Source organism: Penicillium citrinum (assembly GCF_028827155.1).
Source record: "Penicillium citrinum strain IBT 23319 chromosome Unknown utg000007l:1.0-2040159.0:1.0-2041076.0, whole genome shotgun sequence".
NCBI classification, from domain to species: Eukaryota; Fungi; Ascomycota; class Eurotiomycetes; order Eurotiales; family Aspergillaceae; genus Penicillium; species Penicillium citrinum.
The window spans coordinates 20,475-47,302 of NW_026622692.1; the positions used below are offsets into that span (position 1 = coordinate 20,475).

Genomic DNA, 26,828 nt, shown 5'->3' on the forward strand with positions numbered 1-26,828 from the left:
TACTAGAATCGGTCTTACTGCCTGCCCTGTCTGGATAATCATCATGTCATCGTCTTCAGGCAGACCGATGACCGTTGTCTGGCATCAATGTTCGCCGATCGCCGAATGTAGTAGAAGATGTGAAGAAATGTTCAAATAACCTATCATTAACAATCTTGTAACAGAGCACCTATAGACCTGCAGCCGTGGAGTATGCACATAATATACCTCCCAATGTTCCATTCAATATGATCCATGATATTAGCATGGATGTTACCAGTATGATTTTGGAGGTTGCCACTGACAGCGTGAGCTGAATAGAATGCATCTCGAGGATTCTCTCCCAAATACTGTGTTCTCCCCGGATAGAATAGAACATACTACCATAGAAGATTTCCCTTTTTTCACTATCGATTGCCGAGACTCCGCCGTTCGCCGGTCAAGTGGAGTTCTCCTTCGCCGAACCAATCGACCTTCATCTCTCGCTTCTCCATCCACCCTCACTAGAATTCTTCTGGGACAGACTTGGGGGGGCAGTCTTTGTCAATCTACTTACTACCATGGTACTTTAGTCGGCTGGACTTCGCCGAAATTCAGTTGGCCGAATGCCGAACGCGTGAATACTGTAACCCTCATGTCGCGCCACCCACGCATCATCGACCTTTTAACATTGAAAAAGATACTTCTCATCCCACTCACTCCCCCTTGTCCCTTGCTGCATTCGCCGATCGTTCAACACCGAATAATATAATCTAGATCTTGCATCGATGTCATCGCCTCCTTCTGCTCGCCCATATCGGTCAAAGCGGCATCGGCCTTGTGATCAATGCCGATCCCGAAAGTTGGGATGCCAGACAGACGACGGCATCCCTTGTCAACGATGCCGAGCTGCAAGGCTGGATTGCACTTTTGATAATCCACCGCCGAAACGTGCTCGTCTCTCGGAATCACTCTCCTTCACTGTTCCAAGTGTTGATGACTTGCCGGTCGCCTCACATGACGAAGGTAGCGATATCTTGCCTGCGCCTGTTTCTCATCTGAAAAGTCCATCTGCCAGTGAACAGTCTCCATTTCCCTCGCTGGAGTTCGGCCAAGTCGTCAACGGTCCATCGCCGGCTTCTGGTATACGTCTCGCCAGTCGACCGCCGACCCAGTTTGTCCAGAGCATTGACCGATTAGAACATGGCTTTGCACAGTTGTTTGGTGCATCCGCCGAGTCCGATCCCTGGCTGCTCCGACATTGTCGCTTTGATGATTCTGGAATGAAATATTTTTACAAAGTTCATTTCCGAAACGCCGGTGGTGTCCCCACGGCCCAACGTATCCCCGTTCATTTCATGATCTCATCCGGCGATCTGTCGGATGGGGTCAAACAAGAAACACGAGCTGGTGTCGGCGAAATCACGCGAGACCATCTCGATTGCCTGGTTCCCCCCGAGTATGGAAGGAGGCTAGTCGCATTGTAAGTGGGCTTGTTCAGTTTTTTTATTTTTTTATTTTTTTATTTTTTTTGGGGGGGGTCCTTCACACGCCCCGTATTGGATCCCCTATCTTTGTTTCTACTGGTTGAGAATCAATTTTCCGACTAACTCGCCGATATATTAGATTCGTCAAGTATGTTTTTCCCGCTCTGCCGGTGATATCTCGCTCTCAACTTGGGTTGACAACCCCAACATATCAGCTCCCGGAGCTATCTGCTCTAGCAAAAGTACCTGTTCATCTTCTGGCTGCTGTTTATGCATCCGCCTTTCCTTTTGTTGCCCATGACGATTATTTATGTGTTCTGAATACCTATCACTCATCTCCTGTGCAGAAGCTCTGGCGGATCGTATATGAACTCGTGAGTGAGGAAATTCACACCCCACGACTCGCAGTTCTCCAGGCCGCGTTGCTATACATTCACCAGCAACCCACTGATGAGGCCAGATACACAACCGCCGATACTCCATTTGTTTGGTCATTTGTGGGTCAAATCGTCGGCCTGGCATGCTCTCTTGGTGTCCATATCGAATGTCGCATGTGGGGAATTCCGGCCTGGGAGAAACGCTTGCGTCGCCGTTTATGGTGGGCTGTCTATGCTGAAGATAAATGGCGTAGTCTCTTGATGGGTCGGCCACCTTATATCCACCCGGCCGAGTGGGATGTTAGTGATCTGGATGAGGGTGACTTTTTAGTTGGGCCACGACAGGGCTTCTCTACATGTTCCTGTGATAATGAGATTCCCTTTCGATATTTGGTGAATTTGGCTCGGATCGCCGAGGAGATTCATGAAACATTCTAGTAAGTCACTCCCCTCCTTCCGGTACTAGGATGATCTAGCTTATGCTAGCTTGCAATCAAATTTCCTAATAAATCTCTCTATTCAGTACATTGCGAGCGTCTCAGATCCTAAACGCAAACTTTGATGCCTCTGCTGACCTTGGCCGAGCCCTGTTGGAGAAATTAAACATTTGGTACTCGACTCTCCCAGACACATTTCGTTTACCCAACTGGAGCAAATCGGTCCATGGTCAAGCACCCTATCCAACATCTATTCATTTTGCATATTTATTACTCGTCGTTTATGTGTATCGCGCCATGTTACGCCCAATGGCTCGATCGTCGAGTCCTCCAATGATCTTCGATTTAGAAGAGATGTCGGCCACCTCTCCTCTACCCGTTGATGATCCGATCTTGGATTTTGCCGATGTTTCTGGGATCGAATCCCTTCCCGAGATATCAATGTCTGATGTTAGTGGTACCGGTGAGGTAACTCTTCATGCGGCTGAGAAGTGCGCAACTATCATGGTCAACTTCACCCGCAGGCTGACTCCTAGTGATTTCACGGGCTTTTGGTACTCCTGTAAGTCTCTGAATTTCATCCCCGCAATTTTTTCTTCTTTTCCTACAAGCCTTATACGAATCTTGCTAACCAACTTTCAGGGTCTCGTATCGGGTTTGCGACTGTGTCGAATTTTCTGATGCTCCTCCTTGTCCAGGCCCCGAATATTTCTCACGCAACACGCGGAAAGTACCTGGTAGAGTCATGGCTACAAGTGCTTCGATGTCAAAGCCAGAGTTTCTCTCTCGTCAAATTAGGGCTAGCAAGATTAGATGCTCTGCACTGGGCTGGCCTTGAGGATACTTTTGTTCTTCCCCCACATGTGCATGAGGCAACGGCTAACCTCGAGGAAAACAGGTCAATGGCCTAAGATTATAAAAAGACGGTGATATCATTTCGGGGTCTGCGTAGATTTGCAGGCTAAATCAATGTAGAGATCTGTGGCTGACCATTCGTTCGTCTTACGTGATACCTAGTAGAGCTAGATGTTAGATATAATAAAAGTCTCTTTCTTTTCATTGCAACACATTTTGTTTCTCTCTTTTCCCAGGAATCTCTAGTAAAGAGCAAATATATACTTCTAGCTATCTCCTTGTTCCTGCTTCGGTTGAATATGCCGACTACATTGTTGGGCCACCCGCCCTAGAAGTCTCGTGACACTCGAGCAATAGCCATTCAATCAACGAACGCCTTTCAAGAGGGGTTCCATGCAGGCATGTGGACAAGACGCGGTCCGGGCTCGGACAATCGGTAAATTTGAGGGACTACAGCTGGCTTCTTGCATGTGTTCCAGGGCTTGGCCAAAATGCAGTTTGAAGCAAAAGGAACATGAGTGGGATGGATATAAGTTGCGATCATAGCCGGTAGAAACTGCTCGAGTGGTACACAGTATTAGGGCATGGTACTTGGATCCTGGACTTCCAACAATGGAAACTTGCAACAATATTAACATCCGCACTGGAACCCCATCGATGGGAGTCTTCCAGTCTCGACCTTTGGCGACACTGGCGGCTTCAAAAGTGTCAGACCTCTTGCAAAGTAACCATGATAACCATCACATCTATATCCACAACTTCGGTCTACATAGTAGGGGGGTTACAGGTCCACGGCCAAGGTCGCGAGGATAGATTGTCACTAACATCTTGCAGACCATATCCTTCACCATCTTCTTGCACTGTATCCACTTGGGGCCAATCCTCAACAACTCGACGACGCATATAATTTTGCAATAGCATCACAGCGACCGACCCGCCCTCCGAATACACGTTTTGTATCAGATCTCGCCAATCCCATCAAGTTCAGGGAATGTTTAGGCGATGAAAAACATTACGAAGATTTCTTCATGTTTTTTCAAAAGGAGATAGCCACAAAGGGCTTGCATGACACTATCTACCAATATCTTTTCAACGGCGATGAAATGGCCGAAGACATGCTGAGGAGATTCTTCAGCGGTAAGCTTGAAGCACAGCCTGATGTCCATGTTACAAATGAATTGATTTTTGGATTTTTGGACAGGTTTTTTACATTCTCCAATTCATCTTGGATATGCGATCGAGTTTTCCCAGCCACTTGTCGTAGCTGAAGCGCTAGCCCTAACTGCAATCCATGATTCTGAATTTGGTGAAGCCTTGGCTATGGCAGAGGTCATCGCCAAACAATCGCCCGAGTCTAAAGGATTGGTTGAACTACAGCAGATGATCTATACCAACTCAAAGCTGCGAAGTGCAATGAGGTATGAACACGGAAGCTTTCAAATTAGAGACGGCCTCCTCGCGAATGCCAAAGATGAGTTTTTGCATACACTTGGCTTGTGGAAAGTGAAACCAGACGATTTGAATGAGAAAACCGCGGAATCACTGAATTCAACCAGTAAGTTCCTTCCAATCTTTTTTACACTCCCTTCTTTGGAGCTGAGATCACCTAGTTTATTGGACGACTCTCGCTCAGCGACCGCGTAAGCAGATTCGATTCGATTTCTTTTTGATGCACTCAATTACGGCTGGCTCTTTGTGGCCGGCTCTCAACAGCGCATCCTGGATCTCATCGGAGACCAAATGTCGTCTACTCGAGTGGAAAGGCCGATCTGATTTGATGCTCTATTGCCAGTCCGGGGCTCCTCAACTACATCCTCAAGAGCTAATTTCATATCGACCGAATTTCCCTTCTGGATGGCCCGAAATTTTCCAAAGGGCCTGTGTTTACCGCGACGATGGCCATCTTGCAAAATTCATTCGTGCAATTGCGACAGCCAACGACAATATCCGGCCTTTTGCTCGAAATCGAAGATTTAAAATCAAATCAGAACAAGAGTTTTTGACAATTGCTCATATGGGTATGTTCGTATGATTTCTTCCATCGCTTCTCAATGTCTCAGTAGTATGATGTTAAAGACCAAGATTTTAGTGATCGATTCAGCTGAAGACTTCAATCAAAATTCTGCGAATTCTGAAGTTACAATGATATGCGCCAAGTATGGATATCCCCGTCTCATGTCGCATGAGATTCAAAGAGTCACTGCTCGATGGCCACGGCATGTAGGGTTTGCGGAGTCTTGGTTCCACGTCCCGGCACGTAAGCCACATCTTCCAGCACAGCTTTAGAAGGATTGATTACTAGTAGTGCATACATCAGCAAAGAAAACATTACCCCTGGAAACTTCAAGCTGGTTATGTTGGCCAACAATCACGGCATTAATCATATTCAAGTTCCAAGAGAAGTTCGACAGCCAATTATTACCGCATTGAGGTAGTTTATCGCTGTAACCTTGAAATCTCTTATACTAGTCTATTATATTGTCAATCAATCGTCTATGAGTATTGTTGATATCCCCTAGTAATCCCTTTTTCTCTTAACTTGTCCCACTAGGCCCCGAAATAGCGTCTCATACTCGGCAACCCCCGCCTCTGCGTGGCATCCCACTACTCCACATCTTCACTGCCGATCGGTAGGAATGTAACGCTGCCATCAATGGGGGCAGCGGCGATCAGAACATAAAGACGGCAAATCTCGAGTCTGTTGATGTCGAGAATTTTGAATTTGTATGCCAGTAATTATGCGGTGGTTTGTCTTTTTTGCGGTGGCTGCATCTGCTCTACAAACCCTTCCTCCCGTCAAATCCGAGGGGGCTGCATCCGACAGAAATACGGGGTTTTCCCTCGCAACAACAAGAAAAACCATCTACATTGAGGAAGAGTTCTCCACATGGACTGATAAAGATGGATTGACTCTGATTCCCCCTTCAGCATTGGACTTTGCACGAACATTCCGTGACGACCTTCAAGAGCTTTCGAATTCTTCCTGGGTCATTCAAAGCGTAAACAAATTTCCTAAAGATGCTTCTGGAGTATTTCTTGGGCGGGCAAGCGGCCCGAAAGACGCGTTTGTCTATGAAGATGGTATGGCAACCGAGGAGGGCTACAAACTACGGGTCGAAAGGGACCGTGTCTTCATTTGTGGCTCTGGCGCTCGAGGAATGTGGTGGGGGACTCGCACTCTTCTACAGAAGCTCGCATTGGATCCTGACTCTTTCATCCCAGCGGAGACCATCGTGGATTCGCCGGCATATCCTACGAGAGGGTTTATGTTAGACGCAGGGCGGAAATGGTACTCATTGGATTATCTCAAAGACCTGTGCACATATGCATCTTACTTCAAATTATCCGAATTCCACTACCATGCAACCGACAACTATCCCCTTAGCCGTGGACCTGATGTTCCATGGAATGAAGTCTACTCTCAGTTCTCATTACGGCCAGAAAATCCGGATCTATTACCTTTGGTACAGCGGGTCAACGAAACACTGGCTCGCTCAGAATTTGATGAGTTTCAAGTCCACTGTGCCCATCGAGGCGTTACAGTCATACCGGAGATTGAAAGTCCTGGTCATTGTTTGTCAGTCACAAAATGGCGTCCAGAGTTAGCTTTGGACCAGCAAGATCTTCTCAATTTGTCACATCCGGATACTATTCCCCTTGTTAAGTCTATATGGTCTGAGTTCTTACCTTGGTTTCATACCAAGGAGGTACATATTGGCGCAGATGAATATGATTCGTCTCTAGCCAATGACTATATTAGCTTCGTCAATGAGATGTCCGACTTTGTTTCCGAAAGCTCTGGCAAGAGTATCCGTATATGGGGTACATATGAGCCATCCGAAAGGCAGTCCGTCAATAAAAACACTACCATCCAGCACTGGCAATATGGTCAATCAGATCCTGTCGAACTTGCGGAAAATGGGTATCGGATCATAAATTCAGAAGACTGGTGGGCGTACATGTCGCTCAAGAATGATCACTCCCCTATAACTCCAGCCCCGTACCCCCAGACTTTCAACAACAGTCGTGTGCTGAATTTTGGGGATGTACGAGGATGGCAATGGACCCCGGATCTATTCAACCCGATAAATCATACGCAGCAGCCGGCTCAAAAGGCCATCCGAGGTGCTATTCTCGCTGCATGGAACGACAATGGCCCGGATGCTACGACACAACTTGAAGCTTACTATGCCATAAGAAACGGGATTCCCGTCGCGTCGTCTCGTGCATGGAGTGGAACTCGTGGCTTGCGACTTTCTGAACATACGTTGGAAAAATCAATAGAGATCTTGACAAACAATGCTGTATCTCAAAACTTGGATCGAAGACTCCTTCCATACGACCATCACTCGTTCGGTCCTCTTTTGAGATGGACTAGACCAAAATTCGGACACCCTAGCCAAGAGTATCGGCTTGGTCATGGTAGCAAAGGAATGAACTATACTCTTGAGATTAGTGTCACTGGTCCCTTTTCCTTAGAATCCAACGATGTCACTCTTTCCATGGCACATGATGGTCAATTGACCTTTACCTCGGATGGATGGCCATATCCTCTTCGATCCGTCGCAGAAACGGACGGATTTGATCCTACTCAACCAGGCCGTATTTGGGCAAATGCTACGGGTTCTAGCCATGACATTGTTAAAATTCCTCGCCGGGCCACAATTCGGATCACGACAAACGAGTCTGCCGGTAGTAGGGTCTGGGTCAACGATGAATTTGTGGGTCGCTTTGAGGTCTTTGTTTACGGTGGAAAGAACATGGCCTTTTCTTGGAGTCAGATGGCTTTCGTTGCTCCCCTAGAGACAATTCGGGGAGATCTAGAACGGTTGATTCTGCGTTAAGTGGACGCCCAATGAATTCCCTGCTTCATCGTCTTGATATCTATCTGTGATGGCAAAATAACGGCTTTGGATCCATGAACATAGCATGATTTCCTAGCCCGTGAACTTGTTATCGGTTGAGGATTCCCTTGTCTTTCCCCACGACTACTAGCACGGGCAGTGGTCATGTTTGTATAAAGTAGGATCTGAAGGCTTTGACACCCATGTCTCTATGCATAGCATATAGCTACAGACCTTGTACTCTACCGATACCGAGAATGTTAAAATCTTTCTGTGAGATATAATTTACATGGCGTCATTCATACTAGTAGTAACTTGGCGTACAGTGGTTTAACATGAGTTTGAATCGTTCCGCTGACCGCTTCAGTCTACCGCCTTTCCTTTCTGCCATAATTCCGAAGACACTGAGGTGGTAGAAGAACGGCAGAAAGAAGAGTTGCAACACTGTAAGGTTAGGGTTTCCGCTGAGATACCAGGGGGAGAGAGCAACATCTGGATAGTGGGCGGGTAATTTTGGTGTCATGAATACTAACGTCATTCGCCTACTATTATTATTGGTAGGATAGAGGATTCTAATCATGAGGCGAAACAAGTGCTCATGGCCTCACTTGTGATTCCGACCATGAATAGGCTAACCACAATGCTTGGAGGAGGAGACTGGACCAATCTTGATGAGCAATGCCATCTGCTTGAGATCACTGATACCCCCGAGGAGCTGGATATGCGAGGTAAGGCTTTCTTCATTTAACCCTAGCGGTCGTAAATTTGATTGAATTGAAATTAAATGACACAGACATGAAAAACGCCATGGTCAAAGAAGTAGAGCATCTCGAAGAACTTTGCACTAGTTTGGAAGTTAGAAGACAATGGCTCGACGATGAAGCGAAAGAATTGAGATTAGCTCAAGCTTTCCACCAGGACGAGTTACGCCGACAACAGACGTTGCTCGAGGATGCTGAGAGAGCAACACAGACTGCATTGGTGAAGAACCATGCTCTAGAGTCCAAGCTGGCTATGCTGGAGCCCTGGTCATATTCAATGAGCGACGATGAAGCAACTCATGCTTTTGAATGTCTGCATCGGGATATCAAGGGTTGGGTTGATCAGCACTACAATACTAGTAAAATTGGCACAGACTGTTGTCTCGAGGTGCACACCAGCGAAACTACAAGTAGTAATTGTTCAGGCTCGCATCAGGATTTTTCATTCCTGTTGCATTCTGAAATATTACAGAATATCCAGGCGGATATATTTGAGGATATCTTCTGTTCAATACTGGCACCGTTTACTGTGGGAACAAGCAGAAGTTCCTGGGATCACCACTTTCGTGTGATTGATAAGGAAGTACAGAATATCTGTACGTGGCCCAATGACCTTCTATTGGTAGAATTCTTCCCACTGATTTTTACACGCAATCTCAAGGTCCGATGGCTGTTTGGCAAAACTGGCGTTCGGCATTGAGCAAGGCTACGGCGTCTCTTGAAAAAGAAAGCCTGACTGCTATTTGCAACGATATTATACAGCGTAACGAAGTAAAGTTTGGTCAATTTTCTGTCATGAAGTCCAGTGAACGAATGAAACAACTAAAAAAGATTGTATGCGATTGTTTCGAGTTCAAGCAGAAGCTTGAGAGTCAAGGGAAACTTTACTACTTTTGGTGGAGCCCCCAGGGATTGGCCCTGCGTGAAGAGCGCATGGTCAGTAATACAGGAACTTATCCCGTCGGTGCAACCGTTCGACGAACTTTGTGGCCAATGTTCTACAGACAAATGCCTGAAGAATGGGTCATACTGACAAAGGAGGTGGTAGTCATGTCGATCCCAAAGACATTAAGGCAAATTGAGAGCTCAAGTTCGATTTTCTAGTTGATTCGGCACCATTGCCAGCTGGCAGACTTTGCTGACCGGGATATTATATTTAAAAACATAAGAGTGATACGACAGAAGTGATTTCTATGTATTCTGATATAATGGACAACGTGTTTACTCTCAAACTTGATGATACCTTCAAATACAGTAGAATGGCCTTGACAAAACAGTATCAAACCCCATCTGCAAACCCATCACCGCCTGCCTCCGTATCGACCTTCATTGCGTCCATTAAACCACAAACTTCGAAGATTTTACGAGGACCTAGGCCTTCCGGAATCCCAACAACCCCTTCAGTCATGAGTCGCGTCAGAGCAGAGCGAATACCCATGTATGCTGGGGTGATGGATGCAAAAGAGAAGATCATGATTCTGAATCCCATTTCTTCGGCCTCTTTGGTTGTAATCAAAGGGGTTGCTCCATGCTCAACCATATTAAGGAGTAAGGGCCAAGGCGCAAGGTCTTGGACTGCCTGGCGAGCTTGTTCCTTCGAGGTGAATCCCTCGAGAAGACCAACATCCGCACCAATGTCCCTAGCGGCTTTCAATCGGCGGATACACTCTTCATATCCATGCTGCTGAAGTGCATCAGTGCGTGCAATTAGCACAATGTCTGAATGCAGGCGATCTTTGGTCAACTTGGCGGCTCGGATGCGTGTAATATATTCCTCAAGGCTGACGACTTTCTTGCCGGCGAGGTGACCACAACGCTTGTTTTGAATCTGGTCTTCGATGTGAAAACCAGCGACACCGGCCTGGATATACTCTTGAACGGATTTAGAAACCATCAGGGGACCTATATGAATTGAAATAATGAGCTCATGCTTTGCACAATGGGGAACATGTCTGGAGAAGTGCTTGATTGTCAATACGTACCACCATAGCCAGTGTCCATGTCTGCAATTAGTGGAGGGCCAAATGGATCCAAATTCGCAATCATTTCAGCATTTGTCTTCATGTCATGAAGTTGCGCCAATCCAAGGTCAGCCATCCCGAGGCGTGAAGCTGTAGTCCCAGCGCCAGTCTATTCACAAAAATTAGGATCCAAGTTGTTCACGCATCAGGGGAATTTAGACATTGCACACCATGTAAAGTCCCTTGAATCCTAGATCCATTGCAACTCTCGCAGACAGACCATCATAAACCCCCGGGCAGACAATCAAATCCTTGGTATCCTTGAGCATTCGATGCAACTTGGATGCCGCCGGAATTATATAGAGGTTAACAGTAGGTTCCTGGCGATTGCCGTTCACCTCATAATACCCGTCCTTCTCTACGGTGATTGTGATGGTCATTGTGGCTTAGTAGGCGTCGGAAAAATAGGAAGTTCCAAGAGGGTTGTTGAGATTGTGATGTGAATGCTGTGTTGTGCAACCATGGATTCAGGAGCTCGACATCGGCTATTTATAATTTTTTGATGGCGGCCACTCCATGCCTCTCGCGAGAGAAAAGTCGATATCGGGCCATTCCACCGAGGGCAAGCAGACTCGGATACTGGGTGGTTACAGTTGATGATTATGCATGATCACACAAGACGGCCAAGGACTCCCAGGCTTGGTATTATCCAGATGCAACATTTCGACATGCGCCAAGCCAGCCGGTACTCTGCTACTTCTGGCCAAGGTCGTACCAATCCAACGACAGTATGCTGATAACGCCCTGCCAACAAAATACACCCAAGCTCTTGCGTCGTCATTCCAGTATCTGGGACCCCTCTCTTCTGCAGGGACTAGAAACGATGATGCGGGAATATCATTCGAATACTGATCCAGCGCGAAACGCGCGGGTTCCCAGACATGCTGAAACCATTGAATCCACATATACCGCATTGCTTGGTTGTAGTTGGTTAGTACTGGTACTAAACATTCTGGATATCAGGCATGATCTGATAATATAATGTTCAGAAATGGTCCACCCTGCCGATCATGCGGAGAATTGTATGTTAGACATAGATGTGGGTACTATAGGGCTGGTGGACATCTGAACAAGAAGCAGAACATGAGTGGTAGGATAGTCATCCGTGGATCGTATTGCATCTAGAGTCAACGGGCAAGGCTGAATGGTCAACCCGCGAGACTAATGCATTACCCCTGGTTCGCCGGGTTTCTTCAGCTTCGCGTTAGCTCCTTGGTGTTTGGAAATCATTTAAGTTAGTGCTATGAGGATCAGCAGTTGAGGGGGGGGGCCCCGCCACAGGCGCGTACACCGCGCTGGATTCTACACCTAAAATCAAGAAATATGAAAATTCAGCCTGCGCATGATGAGATGGAAACAAATGATCTGACAATGTTACCTACTACGGGGCATAATATGGACCATAAAGTGGAAGGATAAGAAAAGAAAGATGGGAGAGTAGAGAGACAAGAGACCGATTTGTTACACTAGCGCCTCGTGCACATCGTCCGGGCTGTTGCACACACGGTCGACCGAGTCGATCTCGGAGGACAGATAGGATTGGCGCCAAGTTTCTCGGCATTGTAACCGATTCACCCCGAGCCTTGGCACACCAGATGAAGAAGATTGACCTCAGACGGCCCGAAGGCGATAAGCCTGCAGACTTCCAAGGTTTGCGCGGAGATGCGCAAAGACGTGATGGCAGCGGGCCTCACGCCGCTTACCATGCAGATAAATTTCCCGGCATGCATAATTCGGATTCTCATCTCTCCACCACCGAGGATTACAGATGAGTCCCACCGAGTGAAGATGCAACATATGTCCGAGTCTTATTGCATCACCCAAAAGAGGGGAAGAGCAAAAGTTCAACCCTTGGCTAAACTTCAGTATACTTCTCGTCTCCCTCGCAGCAAACTCTTGTCTTTTTTTTCTTATTCGTCTCCCTCTTCGTCGTCTTCGTCTTCGTCCTCGTACCCCTTCTCTTCCTTCTTCCCCAGCTCCTCTGGTTATCGTTGTGGAGACCTTAGTGAACTCCCAACATGTCGTTGCCGATATCCAGAATGGAGGACACAAAGATAAAATCTGCCGGGATAGCTGCCTTTTTGAAAGCTGAAGTCGAGCCTCGTCACGGAGATATCATTTTGTTTGCATGCTGTTTGTCTTCCGGACTTGTGGACAGTACCATTTACAACGGTAAGTTTCTCGTCCCTCCAACTATTCATCTCAATGGTGTACTGACTTATTCCATTTATAGCATATAGAACATTTGTATCCATGCAAACGGGTAAGTAAATCCCAGTCCAATCGATATAAGAAGAACAAGAGGGACCTGATTTTCATCTTTCAAGGGAATACCATTTTTGTTGGATTGGGAGCATCTGGACAGGAGTCTCGCCCCTATGGCTGGGTTGGATCTCTGACTGCAATTGGGTGTTTTATCATCGGAAGTTTCCTGTTTGCCTGGCTGCATCGGCTTTTAGGAGCTCGGCGACGAGGAAGTTTGATGCTTTCGTTCTCGATTCAAGCTCTCGTGATCATTCTCACAGCGGGACTGGTCCAAGGGAAGGTCATCTCAAGTGAGCTGGTAGGAAACGTGGACCAGTCAACTGGGACTCCCCCATGGAATCAGGAGGTTCCGATTGTGCTGTTGAGTATCCAGTCGGCAGGACAGATTGTTGCAAGTCGAACCCTAGGATTCAACGAAATCCCGACCGTGGTGATTACCAGCCTCCTATGTGATCTCATGTCCGATCCAAAGTTATTTTTGCTTCGGAATGAGAAACGTGATAGACGGATCATCGCATTTGTTCTCACTTTAATCGGTGCCATCATAGGCGGTTGGGTCACCAAAGCGACCCAGCAAATTGCGCCGGTATTGTGGATATCGGCTGGAATCAAGTTTGCCCTGGCTGGTGCATGGGGATTCTGGACCAGTGTATGACAGAGTGATATATATTAGATTTTCATAGATGCTAAGTGGGATGCGAGCAGTACTAAAGTTTAACAAAGATGGAATTCGGAAGTTGAAGTTGGAAGTCGAAGTTGGAGAAGGGCAAACAGCGGGCTTGGCATATTCTTGGCAGGCGGAACTGGCCAAATCATCGACTTTCAAAGAGTTGAGTGTATTGTATTTATTTATTCAAACCTTTGGAATTGAATTTGGTTTGTTCGTTATGTTCAATTAATTCCTTGATAAGAGGAATATTCGATTGTGAATTTTCAACTAAGTTCTTTTGATTTTTTACAATGATTGATGCTACCTGCATCACGCTGATACCATTGTATACATTTCTTCTTAGGGCTGTTATATACTGAAACTAGACACTACGTTATTTCAAATCGAACCAGAAGTGTCCCAACCATAATACTTTCCCCCCATGCACGAATCTATAGACATTCTTCAAGTCATATCATCTCCTGACATAAATCCCTGGGCCGAGTGCTATCAGTGCCCACTTTGCTAGTCAAATAATCATTCGGTCTTTCGGAAAACAGCCCCCGCATCGGAAAGGATGCGGAATGCCATCGCGGAATCGTCGCGCTATGACAATCATTCGGCTGGGGTGAAAAGCAGCCTGCGGTCCTCCAGTTTCTACAGGGTACACCTTTTGGTTTCGCAATATCAAAATTCAATATGTCGATCTCATTAACGTCTTCTTTGATTGTATCTGGGGTGCACGGGCGACAAATCACTGGTAGGTGGAAATTCCAATGCCTGCGCGCTACCTCTTACGTTTCGGATTTATCGACTCAACATTCTCTCAGTTCCAACCGGTCTATTTATCCATAGTGAATTCGTCCCCTCTTTGACTGGTCAAACCCTCACTGTCGACAACCCTTCCACCGGTGACAAACTTGGAACAATCTCAGCCGCCGGTGCAGAAGACATCGATCGTGCTGTCCAATCAGCTAAGACTGGTTTCGATGCTTGGAGAAATGTACCAGGCCCAGTAAAGGCTCGCATTCTTCTCAAATTGGCAGATCTCATCGAAGAACATGCCCAAGACCTAGGCTCCCTGGAGGCAGTCGATGCGGGTACTCTATTTACAGATTCCATCGGTCTCAACATTCCCCAATCTATCGCCTGTCTACGATATTATGCAGGCTGGGCTGACAAGATGGATGGCAAAACCCTCGAGATAGACGGCGGCTTTGCCTATACTTACCGAGAGCCCGTAGGTATCTGCGCGGCTATAGTTCCTTGGAATGCTCCCCTGTAATTTAACCCTCTGCTGCCTTTGTTTTGTCCTGGTACTCATTATTTCTTCAATTCTCAGAATGATCACGATCTGGAAACTTGCTCCAGCATTAGCGGCCGGAAATTCTCTGATCATCAAGTCCTCGGAGCTGTCCCCACTATATGCCCTCAAGTTTGCCGAATTGATCAAGGAAGCGGGGGTCCCGGCCGGTGTTGTCAATATTGTCACTGGCGAAGGGGCTTCTGCGGGTCAAGCCCTTTCCGAGCATATGGAGATTCGTAAGTTGGCTTTCACGGGCAGCGCTACGGCTGGTCGAAAGATTCTGCAGGCTGCATCTCAGACCAATTTGAAAAAAGTGAGCCTGGAATTAGGAGGTAAAGGCCCATCAATTGTGTTCGATGACTGTGACTTGGAAAATGCCCTGCTCTGGACACGCATTGGCATCACAGCAAACAATGGTCAAATTTGTGCGGCAGGATCTCGCATATATGTCCAAGACACCATATATGAGCGCTTCATCGAGGCCTATAAGCATGATGCGGCAAGCACATCTACAGTGGCAGGTGACCCATTAGACACGTCGACGACAAAGGGACCTGTCGTTAGCCAGGCACAACACCAGAAAATTTTGGATTACATTCAGCAAGGAAAGAAATCGGGGGCTAGGCTCCTGTTTGGGGGCGAACGCATCGGCAATAAGGGGTATTTTGTTCAGAATACCGCGTTTGCCGATGTACCCGATGATGCTAGTATCATGCGCGAGGAGATATTTGGCCCTGTCGCTGTGAGTTCATATCCGCAATGGGATCATTGAATTATTTATGATGGTTGGACTGACCTGAATCTTTCACCGACAGAGTATCGCCAAATTCTCTACGGAAGATGAAGTTATTTCAAAGGCCAATGATTCTCTCCATGGTCTGAGTGCCGCCATTTTCACAAATGATGTTAACCGAGCCCATCGAGTCACTAAATCACTTGAGACTGGTCAGGTAACGGTCAATGCGTGGGCAATGCTCAATGCGAACGTTCCGTTTGGGGGAGTCAAGGAGAGTGGATTCGGAAGAGACATGGGCGAGGAAGCTCTTGAGGGTTGGACTACGGTCAAGGCTGTCAAGTATCATATCTTGCCTCGACTATGATATACAGCACCGATTTTGAGCCGCGAATTCTACAAAGAAAGAGTCAAGGATTCAGAAGATTGGTATATTATTCATTTCATCCTTGCGATATTTTGTTTCCTAGCATTTTTTGACGTACCAATACTTTAACGTTGTTTCAAGTAGCAGTGAATCTCGATTGACGTTAATTCGGAAGTAGAAAAAAGACTCTAAGCCTCATAATCGCCTCATTTATTCGTGAAGGTAGCATGTACTCCTACTATATCTTTCGAACGTTCAATTGGAACCATTGGTCCGAATGGGATGCATTTTATTGAATACATTCGTAGGATCGTACTTGGCCTTGATCGTCTGTAGCCTGGCAAGATTCTCGCCGTAGATATTGGGCACCACCGAGTCACCCGCTGCGATGTGGACAAATTAGTACAGATCTCTCCAAATAACAATATAAGGAAATGTCTTCGATGGGAAGCGTCTTCATGGTGCCACTCACGTTCGGCATAGTTGATATACTGAGGCACATAATCACTCCGACTAGTATTGCTACTAGTACCATTATCATGGCCTTTTGCCTGTCTGCTAGTCTCAAGCTGGGCGGTCCATTTAGCTTGGACCTCACGCGCCCATGCTCTATGCTCCAAGTCTTTACTTGGATCTGTCCAACGGAGATATATGATTCCATTCTGAGTGGAGTTGCGACTGGCAAAAGCTGTAGATGGTAAGGGGACTTCGCAAATCTTGCGCATATCAATGAACTCAAGGATAATAGCAGACGCCTTCAGGTCGGGTTCGTCCTGCAATTTGGTCATGAATTCTTCAAATACGTTGCGCACAAACTGTGGGTTCAGGGGTGGCTCATAGAAAATGCCCTTGAACGACTTCCGATCCCCATAGGTCGCTTGAGGGTTTTGCAGAGTGTTGACCAGGGCGTAGGGGATCATATCGACAGTATTGACGACGGGGTTTAATGACAAGAAGCCTGCAAATCGTGCCTCGCCTTCATCCTTTGTGCCATCATAGAAACATATCACGATCATCATTGGCCCAGACCCATCCGGAGCTTGAGCAAAGACACACATAGCCCCGGCGCGAGAATCAGGCTCGGCCAGAAGACCATTTAACTGCTGAAGCACCATCTCCAATTGATCTGGGCGAAATGCCATAATCCCTGAATAGACGGGGTCTTTTTTCTCATAGGCTTGGTAGGTGAAATCCAGCGCGACTCCAAAATTATACCCTGCACCACGTAAACCCCAGAACAAGTCGGAGTGTTCGGTCGCAGAGGCCTTGACAAGACTTCCATCTGCTAGTACCACCGTGACTGATTGCAGATTATCAATTGTCAATCCATATTGACCCGAAAGCCAACCATACCCGGCACCCAGAGTCAACCCACCAACACCTGTATGGTTGACTGTGCCTCCCACGGTGACCAACCCATGAAGGGCGCCAATATCGTCGACTTCTTTCCAGGTCGCACCACCCTGGGCTGTGATTGTCCTTTCATTGCTGTCTACAGTGACCTGATTCATCCGTGACAGATCAATGACTAGGCCACCGTCACTCGAGCTGGTGCCAGCTGTTGAGTGCCCGCCGCCCTTCACAGCAAGATCGATACTTTGTTCCTGAGCCCATAAGACCGCAGCTTGAACATCTGTTGGATCAATCGGCTGCACTACAACCCCCTAAATATGACGAAAGAAGTTTCTTAGTGACTATAATTGAATTCCCCTCAAATTCAATAGCGGATCATCCTTACAGCATTCTTCATCCCTGTATCTGACCATCGCACTAGACTCTCCTTATACCCCTCAGCCTCAGGGGTGTAAATGGTCGCTGTAGTCAACCGTTGACGGAGACTTTCGATAGCAGCGACACTGAGACCCATCGTGTCTAGTGTGATTTTCCGTAATTAGTAGAAATTCAGATGAGATAATGCCTTGTGGATTTTATCAGGAGAAATCGAGGGAGTTGGGAGAGAAAATTGTACGATGAGACGGCGGGGTAAAACAAAAAGGTGGAGTCAAACCCTAAGAGAAATCCATGGGGTCTCTCTTTCGGAGTGTTCATTTTTTCCTTTTAATTATTTTATGATTTTTTGATGATGTTTCAAGAGGTGAAGTATATACACAGTGAAAATGTAATTTATTATTTAGTTTCATGCATACAAGTAGGGTTTATTGTAATCTTAGACAAGCGCTTCCATTGAATTCCAGGTCTACTCATTCTATTTCCGATAGCATAGCTCATGGATCTTGTGCTTTATTTAAATCGAACGAAATACTACTGACAGTCACTGTAAGACCTGGTTTGAATATTTTTCGTATAGCTTGGGGTACCAGCGACGCCCAACATCGGGATGGCTTAAGATGCGATTTCGCAAATGAGCCTCGCCAAACTGCAATATCTGGTTATTAGATGAATACCTGGTTCAAATACATCGATACCAACTCACACATGAATATAGAGGAGATAGAAATTCACTAGGGACATCTACGGCTCTCTTTTTGCGATCATCCGACGCCGGAATATGCTGAACAATATGTTTTGCTGATTTCTCCAGTTGTGCAAGCGTCAAGTCTAATCGCACGCCGAGGAAAAAGGGAATACTGTATCGAATCTTGGAAGTCGGTGCCTATGAATATCCCCAGGTGAGTGTGTCGGAATAAGCAAGAAAAATCTTCGAGCATACATACAATAACTCGATGGGTGGTGGCCGCACAAACTCCGCCAGTGATGGCTTCAAAGCCTTGTTGAATGTTCACCACCAAACTCCCCTCGATTGGAGGAACATCGATCCAATTACCATTTTTATTGAGTACCTGAAGTCCCCCTGTGTCATCTTGCGACAAAAAGGTGAATAACCCAGCGGAATCTTTATGAGGGCCTACACCCTGGGAATCCGGTGCTGAGGCTGGGTATTTGACAAATTTAAGTCGACTCATATTGCCCTTGAAGTCATCAAATGTGTCGGCTGGAAGTGAAAGACACTCTGCGACTAGATGTACGAAGTTTTGGGCCAGGCTATCAATGTGGTCGATGTAGTTCTCAATCATTTCCCGAGAACCCGGGCTTTGTGGGTACTAAGCTGATTATCAGCACCAATCCAATTAAGATTTTGTCCAATGTAGTTTTCAAAGAGAAAGAGAAGGAGAAGGAGAAAGACAACAATACAGTGATTGCTCTTCTTCATACTGACCTGATTCTCTCCCTCGAGTCGCTGCCAGAATGGATCTTGCTCAGTCCACGATTTCACTCCTGGAGTACCAAAGTCGAATTGCTTCTTGCGTCAGCTTAAGGTAAACAGAAGGATCTACTGTTCTTAATTACACAGCGACTTACCTCACGCAGGTCAGTCCGCGATGCGGTTGTCTCAGCTCCCAGCTTGGTATATCCGAGAAATGAGGGGGAGTTGATCATATTACAACTCTCTTTAACCTCGGTTGGCAGGTCAAAGAGGCGTGGTAACTGGGCATGAGTCTGGCGAAACAGCTCCTACATGTCTGTCAGTTCCTTGGCACACTTTGAATGAACCTGTTTCTCGTACTTCCAGGCCTGTATTAGTGAGATATAAAAATCCAACCACAAAAATTGCGTTCCGAAGCACAGCAAGCTCCTCTTGTCGGGTTTTCTCATCGGTTAGTCGTGCATAGTCCACCTTTGGCACGGAAGAAAATGTTTCTGTCATTCTGACTGGTTTCGGTCTGGACACCTCAGTTACTCGATTCAGTTAATTTCACAATAATTTCCCTCGTGGTATGCTAGGATTGCCGGGAAATTGCATGTAAGCTATTAGCGGGGTGCGAGGCGCGAGGTGTTTGAGGAGATGCGGAGAATGCGGGGATTGACCAATTCATGAATGGATGCCATTCAAAGTACACTTTTTCAGGCAACAAAATCCGTATTGAAAGAGTACGAATGAAAACAATCAAGCCATTGTAATTTGATGGTTTTTGAAATATACTCGTAATCTTTATTAAAAGTGCCTTTGATTGATAAATGGTAATTATTACACTAGTGTAGTTTACACTACTTGAAAAATATTTAGAGGCATAATTATACTGATCATAGCAGAAATCTCCAATAATGACACCGAATACAGGCCAACTTGAAAGAGCTAGTTAGATTGCCTGATCCTTAAGCACTGAGTCGTTATACATCACCTATTGGTTATCTGAACTTCCAGTTCTATATTGTACTCCTTTGGCCACCATAATGTCGCAATCGATTGCATCATATCCGTTGGTATTCGGTGATGGATCACCGAATACTGACAAGATGGATCTTGTCAGAATATAACTTGAAGCGCCTAAGGATCTTTCAGCTATCGCATCTTCAAGTTTCAAGTCTAGACTCCGTGTTCGCAGATTGCCATTTTGCAGATACTTTATAACCTTATCTTTATCCGTATCCCCTATATTCTGCGTTCGAGGCTTAACATGATAAATTTTTCAACGCCGAAATGTCTCACTTGATGTTTGCGGCAAATTTCCTAGCAAGCAGCTTCTTACACTAATTATGCCGGTGCTGACACTGCTGGCACTTGCTAGCATAATATGATTACCATAGGTCATCTAGGTCAGCAGAAACGCCATTCTCCATTGATGGAAATTGTTTGGGAGTAGCACAGCCCCCTTCTCCCTCCTCGGAGTCCTTCATATCGCACTGCCAAGTCGGCCAGAAAGATATGAAACCCTGCGGTCCTTGGCATTCTTTAAACAACGTCGGTCGTACTCGTAATTTTTTAAGTTCATTCGTGGAAGCATTCTAGCAATGATGATCATCAGAGCTATTATTGAAAGTTTCCTATAGGCGATGGCTTTCTATAAAAATCCACCAACTGTTACATATTCAATAACATATCAAAAATATACTAACTGCATATCTCCGTGGCGGAAGTGGAGAGAGATCTCCACGCCAAACTGTGGCGCCCAGAGAACCCAAGCTTGCTAGCATAATAGTTCTCGACGCGCCATCTCGGGGGTGTCATTTTGATACAAAACACGTCGGAGAATTAGACACTTACGCTGCTTAATCCGTCCACATAATTTATTCCTTGCACATGGTTCTCTCTCTCACCGTACCGAGATTCTCCCTGAGTGCAAGATGATGAAGGATCATGGTGGAGAGCACACGATGGTGCTCAAGTTGACGAGATCTATAAAGCTCGATTTACCCTTCGCAACTCTGCTGAGTCTTTCATTCTACAGAATCATTCGAAATCACAATTGACAGAGTTTCCACCACAATATGGCACCATCCAAGTTTTTCACTGCTGTGCTCGCTGGTTGTCTTTCCGGGCTCGCGCTGGGCGCACCGACATCATCCAACGAATTCGTCAAGCGAGCAAGTGTCGGCGATGTGAGATACAATCTTCAAACCCCTTAAGCCAAGACCCTCATCCCAGGGTTCTTTAACGGTAGAAGCAAGGTTGTGCTGACAAAAAGCACAATATCTAGGTCGCGACTGGATATGCTAGCGAGAATGGAGGCACCACCGGTGGCTCCGGTGGTACGACAACGACTGTTTCTTCCTACGCGGCTTTCACTGAAGCCGTCTCTGGTGATGATGCGAAGGTCGTCTTTGTTAGCGGTAAAATTTCCAAGACCGCTGATCAGGCGCGCGTTGGCAGCAACACCAGCATCATTGGCAAGGATTCGAACGCTATCCTGTCAGGTTTCGGAGTGTAGGTTGGCTAGTCAGGATTGGCAGGGCATCGAGACTAAACCGCTTCTAGGCTGGTGAAAGAGGCATCCAATGTCATTATTCGCAACCTTGGAGTTGAGAAAGTTCTTGCAGACAATGGCGATGCCATTGGCATCCGTGAGTACCACTATATTATATCCGATCCAGCGCACAGAGTCTAATATTCAACAGAGAAGTCAAACAATGTCTGGGTTGACCACTGTGATGTCTCCTCCGATAGAGATCACGACAAAGACTACTACGATGGACTGATTGATGTATGGATAACCTTCTTCTTCTTCTTTTTGGCATTCTGATGCCGGAAAACTAACATCGGAATTGAATAGATCACTCACGCTGCGGACTACGTGACTGTCTCCAATACTTTCATTCATGATCACTGGAAGGCGTCTCTTATCGGCCACTCAGACAGCAATGGAGATGAGGACAAAGGCCATCTGCATGTCACTCTGAACAATAACTATTGGTACAACATCAACTCCCGTGGGCCTTCGTTCCGGTTCGGCACCGGTCATGTCTATAACAGCTACTATTTGGACGTGAGCGATGGAATCAACACTCGCCAAGGTGCCCAGCTTCTTGTCGAATCAAACACCTTCTCCGGTAGCAATAAGCCTCTTTACTCCACCGACGACGGTTACGCTGTGGCAAACGATAATGACTTTGGCGATGGCGAGAACAATGCGGAGAAGGGAACACTTACCTCTGTGCCTTACAGCTATGACCTTGTCGGCTCTGGCAAGGTAAAGGACGCTGTTGTTGGCACTGCAGGTCAGACTCTGACTTTCTAGTTCCATCACCTAGTGAAGGCTGGTTAGAAAGATGAAGACAGGTTGAAGGTCTTGATTTAATGACACATTCTCCCCGTTTGTCTGTCAATTCGTTCTTTTGTGGAATAGTCCTTGAAGCTAGTTTATTTTCGCGGATGTCAACTTTGTCCCTTCATTACTTGCATTTATATTATGAAGTCTTGGTAAATTAAAAATATTGCCACCGGCTACACCATCCTATGCACGCCCAACCCTAACTCCAACAGACCAGATCAATGTAAAGAATTTTTATACTTGTTATTCCGCTCAAGCTTTTCGTTCCTTCAAAAAAGAGTGCAATGATACCAGATCCTCGCTAGGGGCGGGTGTAGGAATTGTGATTTTAGCTGCATCGAATTCCCATGCAGCTTCACGTTGTTCACGATGACTGCGCAGAGAGAATGGCATCATCCACTCTTTGAGACGTCCTTCTAGTAGACCCATATCACGATTGCGATCCCACATCCGGCAGGACTCTTTGAATGCATGGTTGATAGTATCGCGGCGTAGAGTCTCATAGGCGTCGAATACCTCTGATAATGGCTCCGAACGGTAACTGGCTAGAATGCGGGCAAATAGAATGGCGTCGTCGAGTGCGTAAGCGGCGGACTCATCCCTTGGGGGCATCTGGGTATAAATTCAGTTTTAAGTAATGTTAATAGGGTATGAGTGGTAGCGTTGGATCAATACATACCGCATGTGCCGCATCGCCCAGCAAAATGGCCCGGTTTGTGCACCATTTTCCTCCTGGTCGGACCTGATGGACAGGGTAAAGCATCCATTCAGCATTGCTGTCGACGATTTCTTTAATGCAGGGTATCGCAGTTTTCGAGAAACGTTGTTGAACTTCGCGACGAAGGGCGCACTTGATCCTATTTTGCGTCGCCCAGTCTTGTCCTGGCTCCAGCCTATAATACGCCATATCTTCTTGGCTGACTTGAACAATTGCAGCCGCGAAGATCTGCTCATGGTTACTATCGCAGTAAGTGGTCAACATTGATCCATGTCGCGATATATTAAGAGCCGAAGAGCGGAAATGGATTCGCGATGAAATGGAGTCCGATGGCAGAGTGGCCTGTAAGAAAGACATGCCGGTATACTCCGAAGGGCTATCTGGATCGATCCAACGCGTACGCACCGCCGAATGAACACCATCGCAGCCAATGACAAGGTCACCGATAGCATTGGTGGCGTCATCAAAATGCACAAGCGCTTTATCGTTGGCTTCCTCGCCTCCGACCATTTTCTTCCCAAAGATCAGCTCGACATTCGGGATTCTTTCGACCAGCGTCAACAATGCCATAGAGAGTACAATGCGCATCACCCGACGACCTTTATAACCTCCATAGCCATTCCCACGATGATCAACAAAGTTAACAGAGCCTATTGACCTCCCTGACCGCATCGAGTAGAGGGAAATGGCATCCACCTCTGCTCCACCCTCAGAGCCCATGCGATCCAGTTCTTCTAGCACTCCAAGCTGTGCAAGGTGACGCTGTGCGACGGGAGTAAGATTGATTGCTCCGCCAGAGGTTGACAAGATATCATGTCGCTCATATACTCGTATCTTCAAACCGGGTACATAGGGTGAAAGTTCCCGGGAGAGTGCCAATGCACATGCAATCCCTGCGATCCCTGCACCAACAATGATAATATCGCGAGGTGGATGTATAGCATCCATTGCAATAGCCCGGAAGAGATCAGATTCTGGTGAGTGAACGTAATGAGAAAGAGTCAAGTAGCCACTTTTCGAAGCCCAGAGATTTTTCTCTTAGTCTAGCTTGTGAGGGAGACTTGACTTCAAAACAACGCAAGATCCACCGCTAAGGAATTGGCTGATTCGTCCAAATTATTTTTTTCCCACAATTTCTTTTTGGAGGGGCTGCTGCAGTGTCTTAGTACTTTATTAAAAAAAAAGAAAGAAAGAAAAATATTTCCTCAAAGTCTGTCCACGGATTTGATTACCGATCGACAACTTTTAGCCAGAAATACCGCTCCTATTCTTTCGATGAACACATACACTACATTATATCGGAGGATTCAAAGTTCTTCGGCCGGGCTTAGGCGATCCTTCGGCATTTTTGAAGCTAAAAGGACTAACCACGGAACCGTTAGGTGGATCTCCCCGAAGAAATGATTCTTAACAGTCTCGATTCAACGGGCTCTCCGCAAAATAAAAAGTCAAATTGAATGGAAGATGAAGAGTTTATGATCAATCATATCAGTCTCGGCCTCAGACCTCCAATTAGTCCTGTCTAGCCCTCCCAGCTTGGCGTTGAATGCCGTGTTTGAGAGGGTCGAGCCCATATCCTGCACATCAAATTTTTGACTGATCAAGGAGAGTAAAAGAAAAAGAAGAAAAGAGATTAAAGATAGCGAGCGTCTCTGAACTCTTAGCCACCGTTGGACGTGAGTTCTCGCACTAAAGCAGAGACTTGCTGCATGGCCATTCCGAGGCTTGTCAGACAAGGGCTTCCTCGGTCCGTACACTACCGTGGCGTGGATCCCCGTTCCACTAGGACGTGCAGTAGTTGTTCCACAGGAACGGGAGCTCTTGACGAACAGGGATTATACAGAAGTTCCGCCATGTCTTTGCACTGCAGTACATAATGACAGGATTGCCCCTATTTGATACAATTCAATCTGTACGTATGAGTTATTTGGTGATTGAGGCGCGAGTTATTAAGAGTTCCCAAGAGAATCTTACCTGGAGATCGGATCATCTACATTGACGTGATCGATTCGAGCGACATTTCAGCGTCTTTTCCTCGTATTTCTTTCCCATAAGGTACTACATCAGACAGGAGCAAATATTGGGGAGCAGCTCTCGCCGGGTACAAGGTGATCCTGATTATCTTTCTATTGACATACTCTACGGAGTAGTTACAGTATACAACCTATTCAAGTTTCATGTTTCAAAGTCAGGGATTGTCAGTATCATGCTTTTCCATTGGTCCGGAGACTTCCGCGGGTGGATCGCAGAATTGCGCAGACCGGGTTGCATCCCGGAGCTCTTATCCCCATGATGTCTAGTCCGTGTCCTAGATTGTACTAGCATCCGAATGTTTAATCTAGAAAGCGGGTTGTCCAGGAAGTTGGACTCTTCAGCCCCGCAAGTTCCAGTCGAAACCCGTTGTGACATACATGTTCGCATTCCCCAAGATGCAATGAAGACGCGTTCAACGCCTCTATCGAAGTCCGATAAAGATCCTAGCTATAAGTAATCTGTGCGACGGCCTGTTATTTAGTCAAATTTTCGAAATCACATGGCCCAATCGTAGCATGTAGCACAGGTACTAATATATTCCTCAACCTGTGTGCTAGTACATCAATGGCGGTGGATTATGTACGACCTATTAATCTTGTGGCTTTAGATATAGGTACTATGAAGTATGTCGTGCCAGTATCTTCAAGAAGCTCGACCTTTGACATGCATGCACTCTTTGTACCACCCTGAGCAATCATTATACTATTTTTTATATCATGTTCCTTGTCTAAGACAACCAAGACCAACTTCCTTGGCTAGTATGCCTACAGTTGAATAGTGGAGTGGGATGAATACACTTTCTATGCTGCTTACTTTTAAGCAGATTGTATACTCTAGTACTAATATACTATAGAACTGCGTTCTGGAAATGACTATCTCTCGGTCCTTTCATTTTCAAGTTCGAATTTTTATCTCCAGTATAACACTTCAGTGTTGAGATGAAATTAAAGCCCTTGTGAACTAGCATATCGCACTGCCTAACCCCCATAATAATTCCTGCTCTTCCATCTATCAGGAAGTCCTCTGCCTGGTTCTACTGAATTTTTGAAGGATAGATGGTTGTGACTTTTGCGCAATTTTGGAAGAAAAATGACCTAGCCGACTTCAAGTCTGTCATTGCTTTTTGCCGCAATCCTCTTTGGTTTTGACTCTTGCTTTTATCTGGAAATAACACATTTAAGAATTTTAATGAATTTAAAACAAGCTATATGGTGTAGAAGCTATTCAATGACTCAAATGTCTAGGGGTCTTGCGTCTAATGATTCTACTTTGTTGTCCCAGAGAGGGAATTCTTAACTACGAATAGACTACTACAAAGATGGAGGTATGACAAGGAACTTTAAGAAAAATACTCCAAGGATGAAAATAGAAAACTATTTACCCATATTTATTATCTTTCTCCGTGTGTTGTTGGAAAGCCAACAGTCAAAACCCAGGGTCTCCATTATCCTATCTCTTTAGGAGAAAAAGTCGGAAAGTAACAGCGCATAGCTGTTCCTGGCTTTCA

At 46.1% G+C, this 26,828-nt stretch overlaps 11 protein-coding genes across 11 annotated transcripts; 7 read left to right on the plus strand and 4 right to left on the minus strand.

Annotated features, from left to right (window-relative positions):
* Positions 1-746: 746 nt before the first annotated feature.
* On the plus strand, positions 747-3,170 carry N7469_007671 (uncharacterized protein; the record flags this gene model as incomplete). The annotated part of the gene is made up of 4 exons (XM_056646589.1): positions 747-1,441; positions 1,585-2,259; positions 2,346-2,821; positions 2,902-3,170. 4 exons carry the CDS (start codon positions 747-749, stop codon positions 3,168-3,170), a joined length of 2,115 nt encoding a protein of 704 aa, XP_056498140.1.
* Positions 3,171-3,726: 556 nt separating this feature from the next.
* On the plus strand, positions 3,727-5,400 carry N7469_007672 (questin oxidase family protein; the record flags this gene model as incomplete). Its single annotated transcript, XM_056646590.1, has 5 exons — positions 3,727-3,886; positions 3,949-4,251; positions 4,316-4,669; positions 4,725-5,132; positions 5,204-5,400. The coding sequence occupies 5 exons, from the start codon at positions 3,727-3,729 to the stop codon at positions 5,398-5,400; spliced, it is 1,422 nt and encodes a 473-aa protein (XP_056498141.1).
* A 452-nt stretch (positions 5,401-5,852) lies between these two features.
* On the plus strand, positions 5,853-7,958 carry N7469_007673 (beta-N-acetylhexosaminidase; the record flags this gene model as incomplete). Its single annotated transcript, XM_056646591.1, has 1 exon — positions 5,853-7,958. One exon carries the CDS (start codon positions 5,853-5,855, stop codon positions 7,956-7,958), a length of 2,106 nt encoding a protein of 701 aa, XP_056498142.1.
* A 640-nt stretch (positions 7,959-8,598) lies between these two features.
* On the plus strand, positions 8,599-9,823 carry N7469_007674 (uncharacterized protein; the record flags this gene model as incomplete). Its single annotated transcript, XM_056646592.1, has 3 exons — positions 8,599-8,686; positions 8,752-9,315; positions 9,381-9,823. The coding sequence occupies 3 exons, from the start codon at positions 8,599-8,601 to the stop codon at positions 9,821-9,823; spliced, it is 1,095 nt and encodes a 364-aa protein (XP_056498143.1).
* Positions 9,824-9,998: 175 nt separating this feature from the next.
* On the minus strand, positions 9,999-11,120 carry N7469_007675 (isocitrate lyase/PEP mutase family protein; the record flags this gene model as incomplete). The annotated part of the gene is made up of 3 exons (XM_056646593.1): positions 9,999-10,621; positions 10,702-10,849; positions 10,911-11,120. 3 exons carry the CDS (start codon positions 11,118-11,120, stop codon positions 9,999-10,001), a joined length of 981 nt encoding a protein of 326 aa, XP_056498144.1.
* Positions 11,121-12,779: 1,659 nt separating this feature from the next.
* Positions 12,780-13,660, plus strand: N7469_007676 (YoaK family protein; the record flags this gene model as incomplete). The annotated part of the gene is made up of 3 exons (XM_056646594.1): positions 12,780-12,912; positions 12,974-13,003; positions 13,068-13,660. 3 exons carry the CDS (start codon positions 12,780-12,782, stop codon positions 13,658-13,660), a joined length of 756 nt encoding a protein of 251 aa, XP_056498145.1.
* Positions 13,661-14,353: 693 nt separating this feature from the next.
* On the plus strand, positions 14,354-16,060 carry N7469_007677 (putative aldehyde dehydrogenase; the record flags this gene model as incomplete). Its single annotated transcript, XM_056646595.1, has 4 exons — positions 14,354-14,414; positions 14,485-14,935; positions 14,997-15,702; positions 15,776-16,060. The coding sequence occupies 4 exons, from the start codon at positions 14,354-14,356 to the stop codon at positions 16,058-16,060; spliced, it is 1,503 nt and encodes a 500-aa protein (XP_056498146.1).
* Positions 16,061-16,315: 255 nt separating this feature from the next.
* On the minus strand, positions 16,316-17,927 carry N7469_007678 (FAD-binding oxidoreductase; the record flags this gene model as incomplete). The annotated part of the gene is made up of 3 exons (XM_056646596.1): positions 16,316-16,443; positions 16,533-17,724; positions 17,799-17,927. The coding sequence occupies 3 exons, from the start codon at positions 17,925-17,927 to the stop codon at positions 16,316-16,318; spliced, it is 1,449 nt and encodes a 482-aa protein (XP_056498147.1).
* A 405-nt stretch (positions 17,928-18,332) lies between these two features.
* Positions 18,333-19,727, minus strand: N7469_007679 (isopenicillin N synthase family dioxygenase; the record flags this gene model as incomplete). Its single annotated transcript, XM_056646597.1, has 6 exons — positions 18,333-18,437; positions 18,495-18,674; positions 18,736-19,122; positions 19,239-19,319; positions 19,382-19,534; positions 19,587-19,727. 6 exons carry the CDS (start codon positions 19,725-19,727, stop codon positions 18,333-18,335), a joined length of 1,047 nt encoding a protein of 348 aa, XP_056498148.1.
* A 1,562-nt stretch (positions 19,728-21,289) lies between these two features.
* Positions 21,290-22,536, plus strand: N7469_007680 (pectate lyase family protein; the record flags this gene model as incomplete). The annotated part of the gene is made up of 5 exons (XM_056646598.1): positions 21,290-21,400; positions 21,499-21,725; positions 21,777-21,862; positions 21,917-22,002; positions 22,072-22,536. The coding sequence occupies 5 exons, from the start codon at positions 21,290-21,292 to the stop codon at positions 22,534-22,536; spliced, it is 975 nt and encodes a 324-aa protein (XP_056498149.1).
* A 285-nt stretch (positions 22,537-22,821) lies between these two features.
* Positions 22,822-24,235, minus strand: N7469_007681 (FAD-dependent oxidoreductase; the record flags this gene model as incomplete). Its single annotated transcript, XM_056646599.1, has 2 exons — positions 22,822-23,181; positions 23,249-24,235. 2 exons carry the CDS (start codon positions 24,233-24,235, stop codon positions 22,822-22,824), a joined length of 1,347 nt encoding a protein of 448 aa, XP_056498150.1.
* Between the last annotated feature and the right edge of the window lie 2,593 nt (positions 24,236-26,828).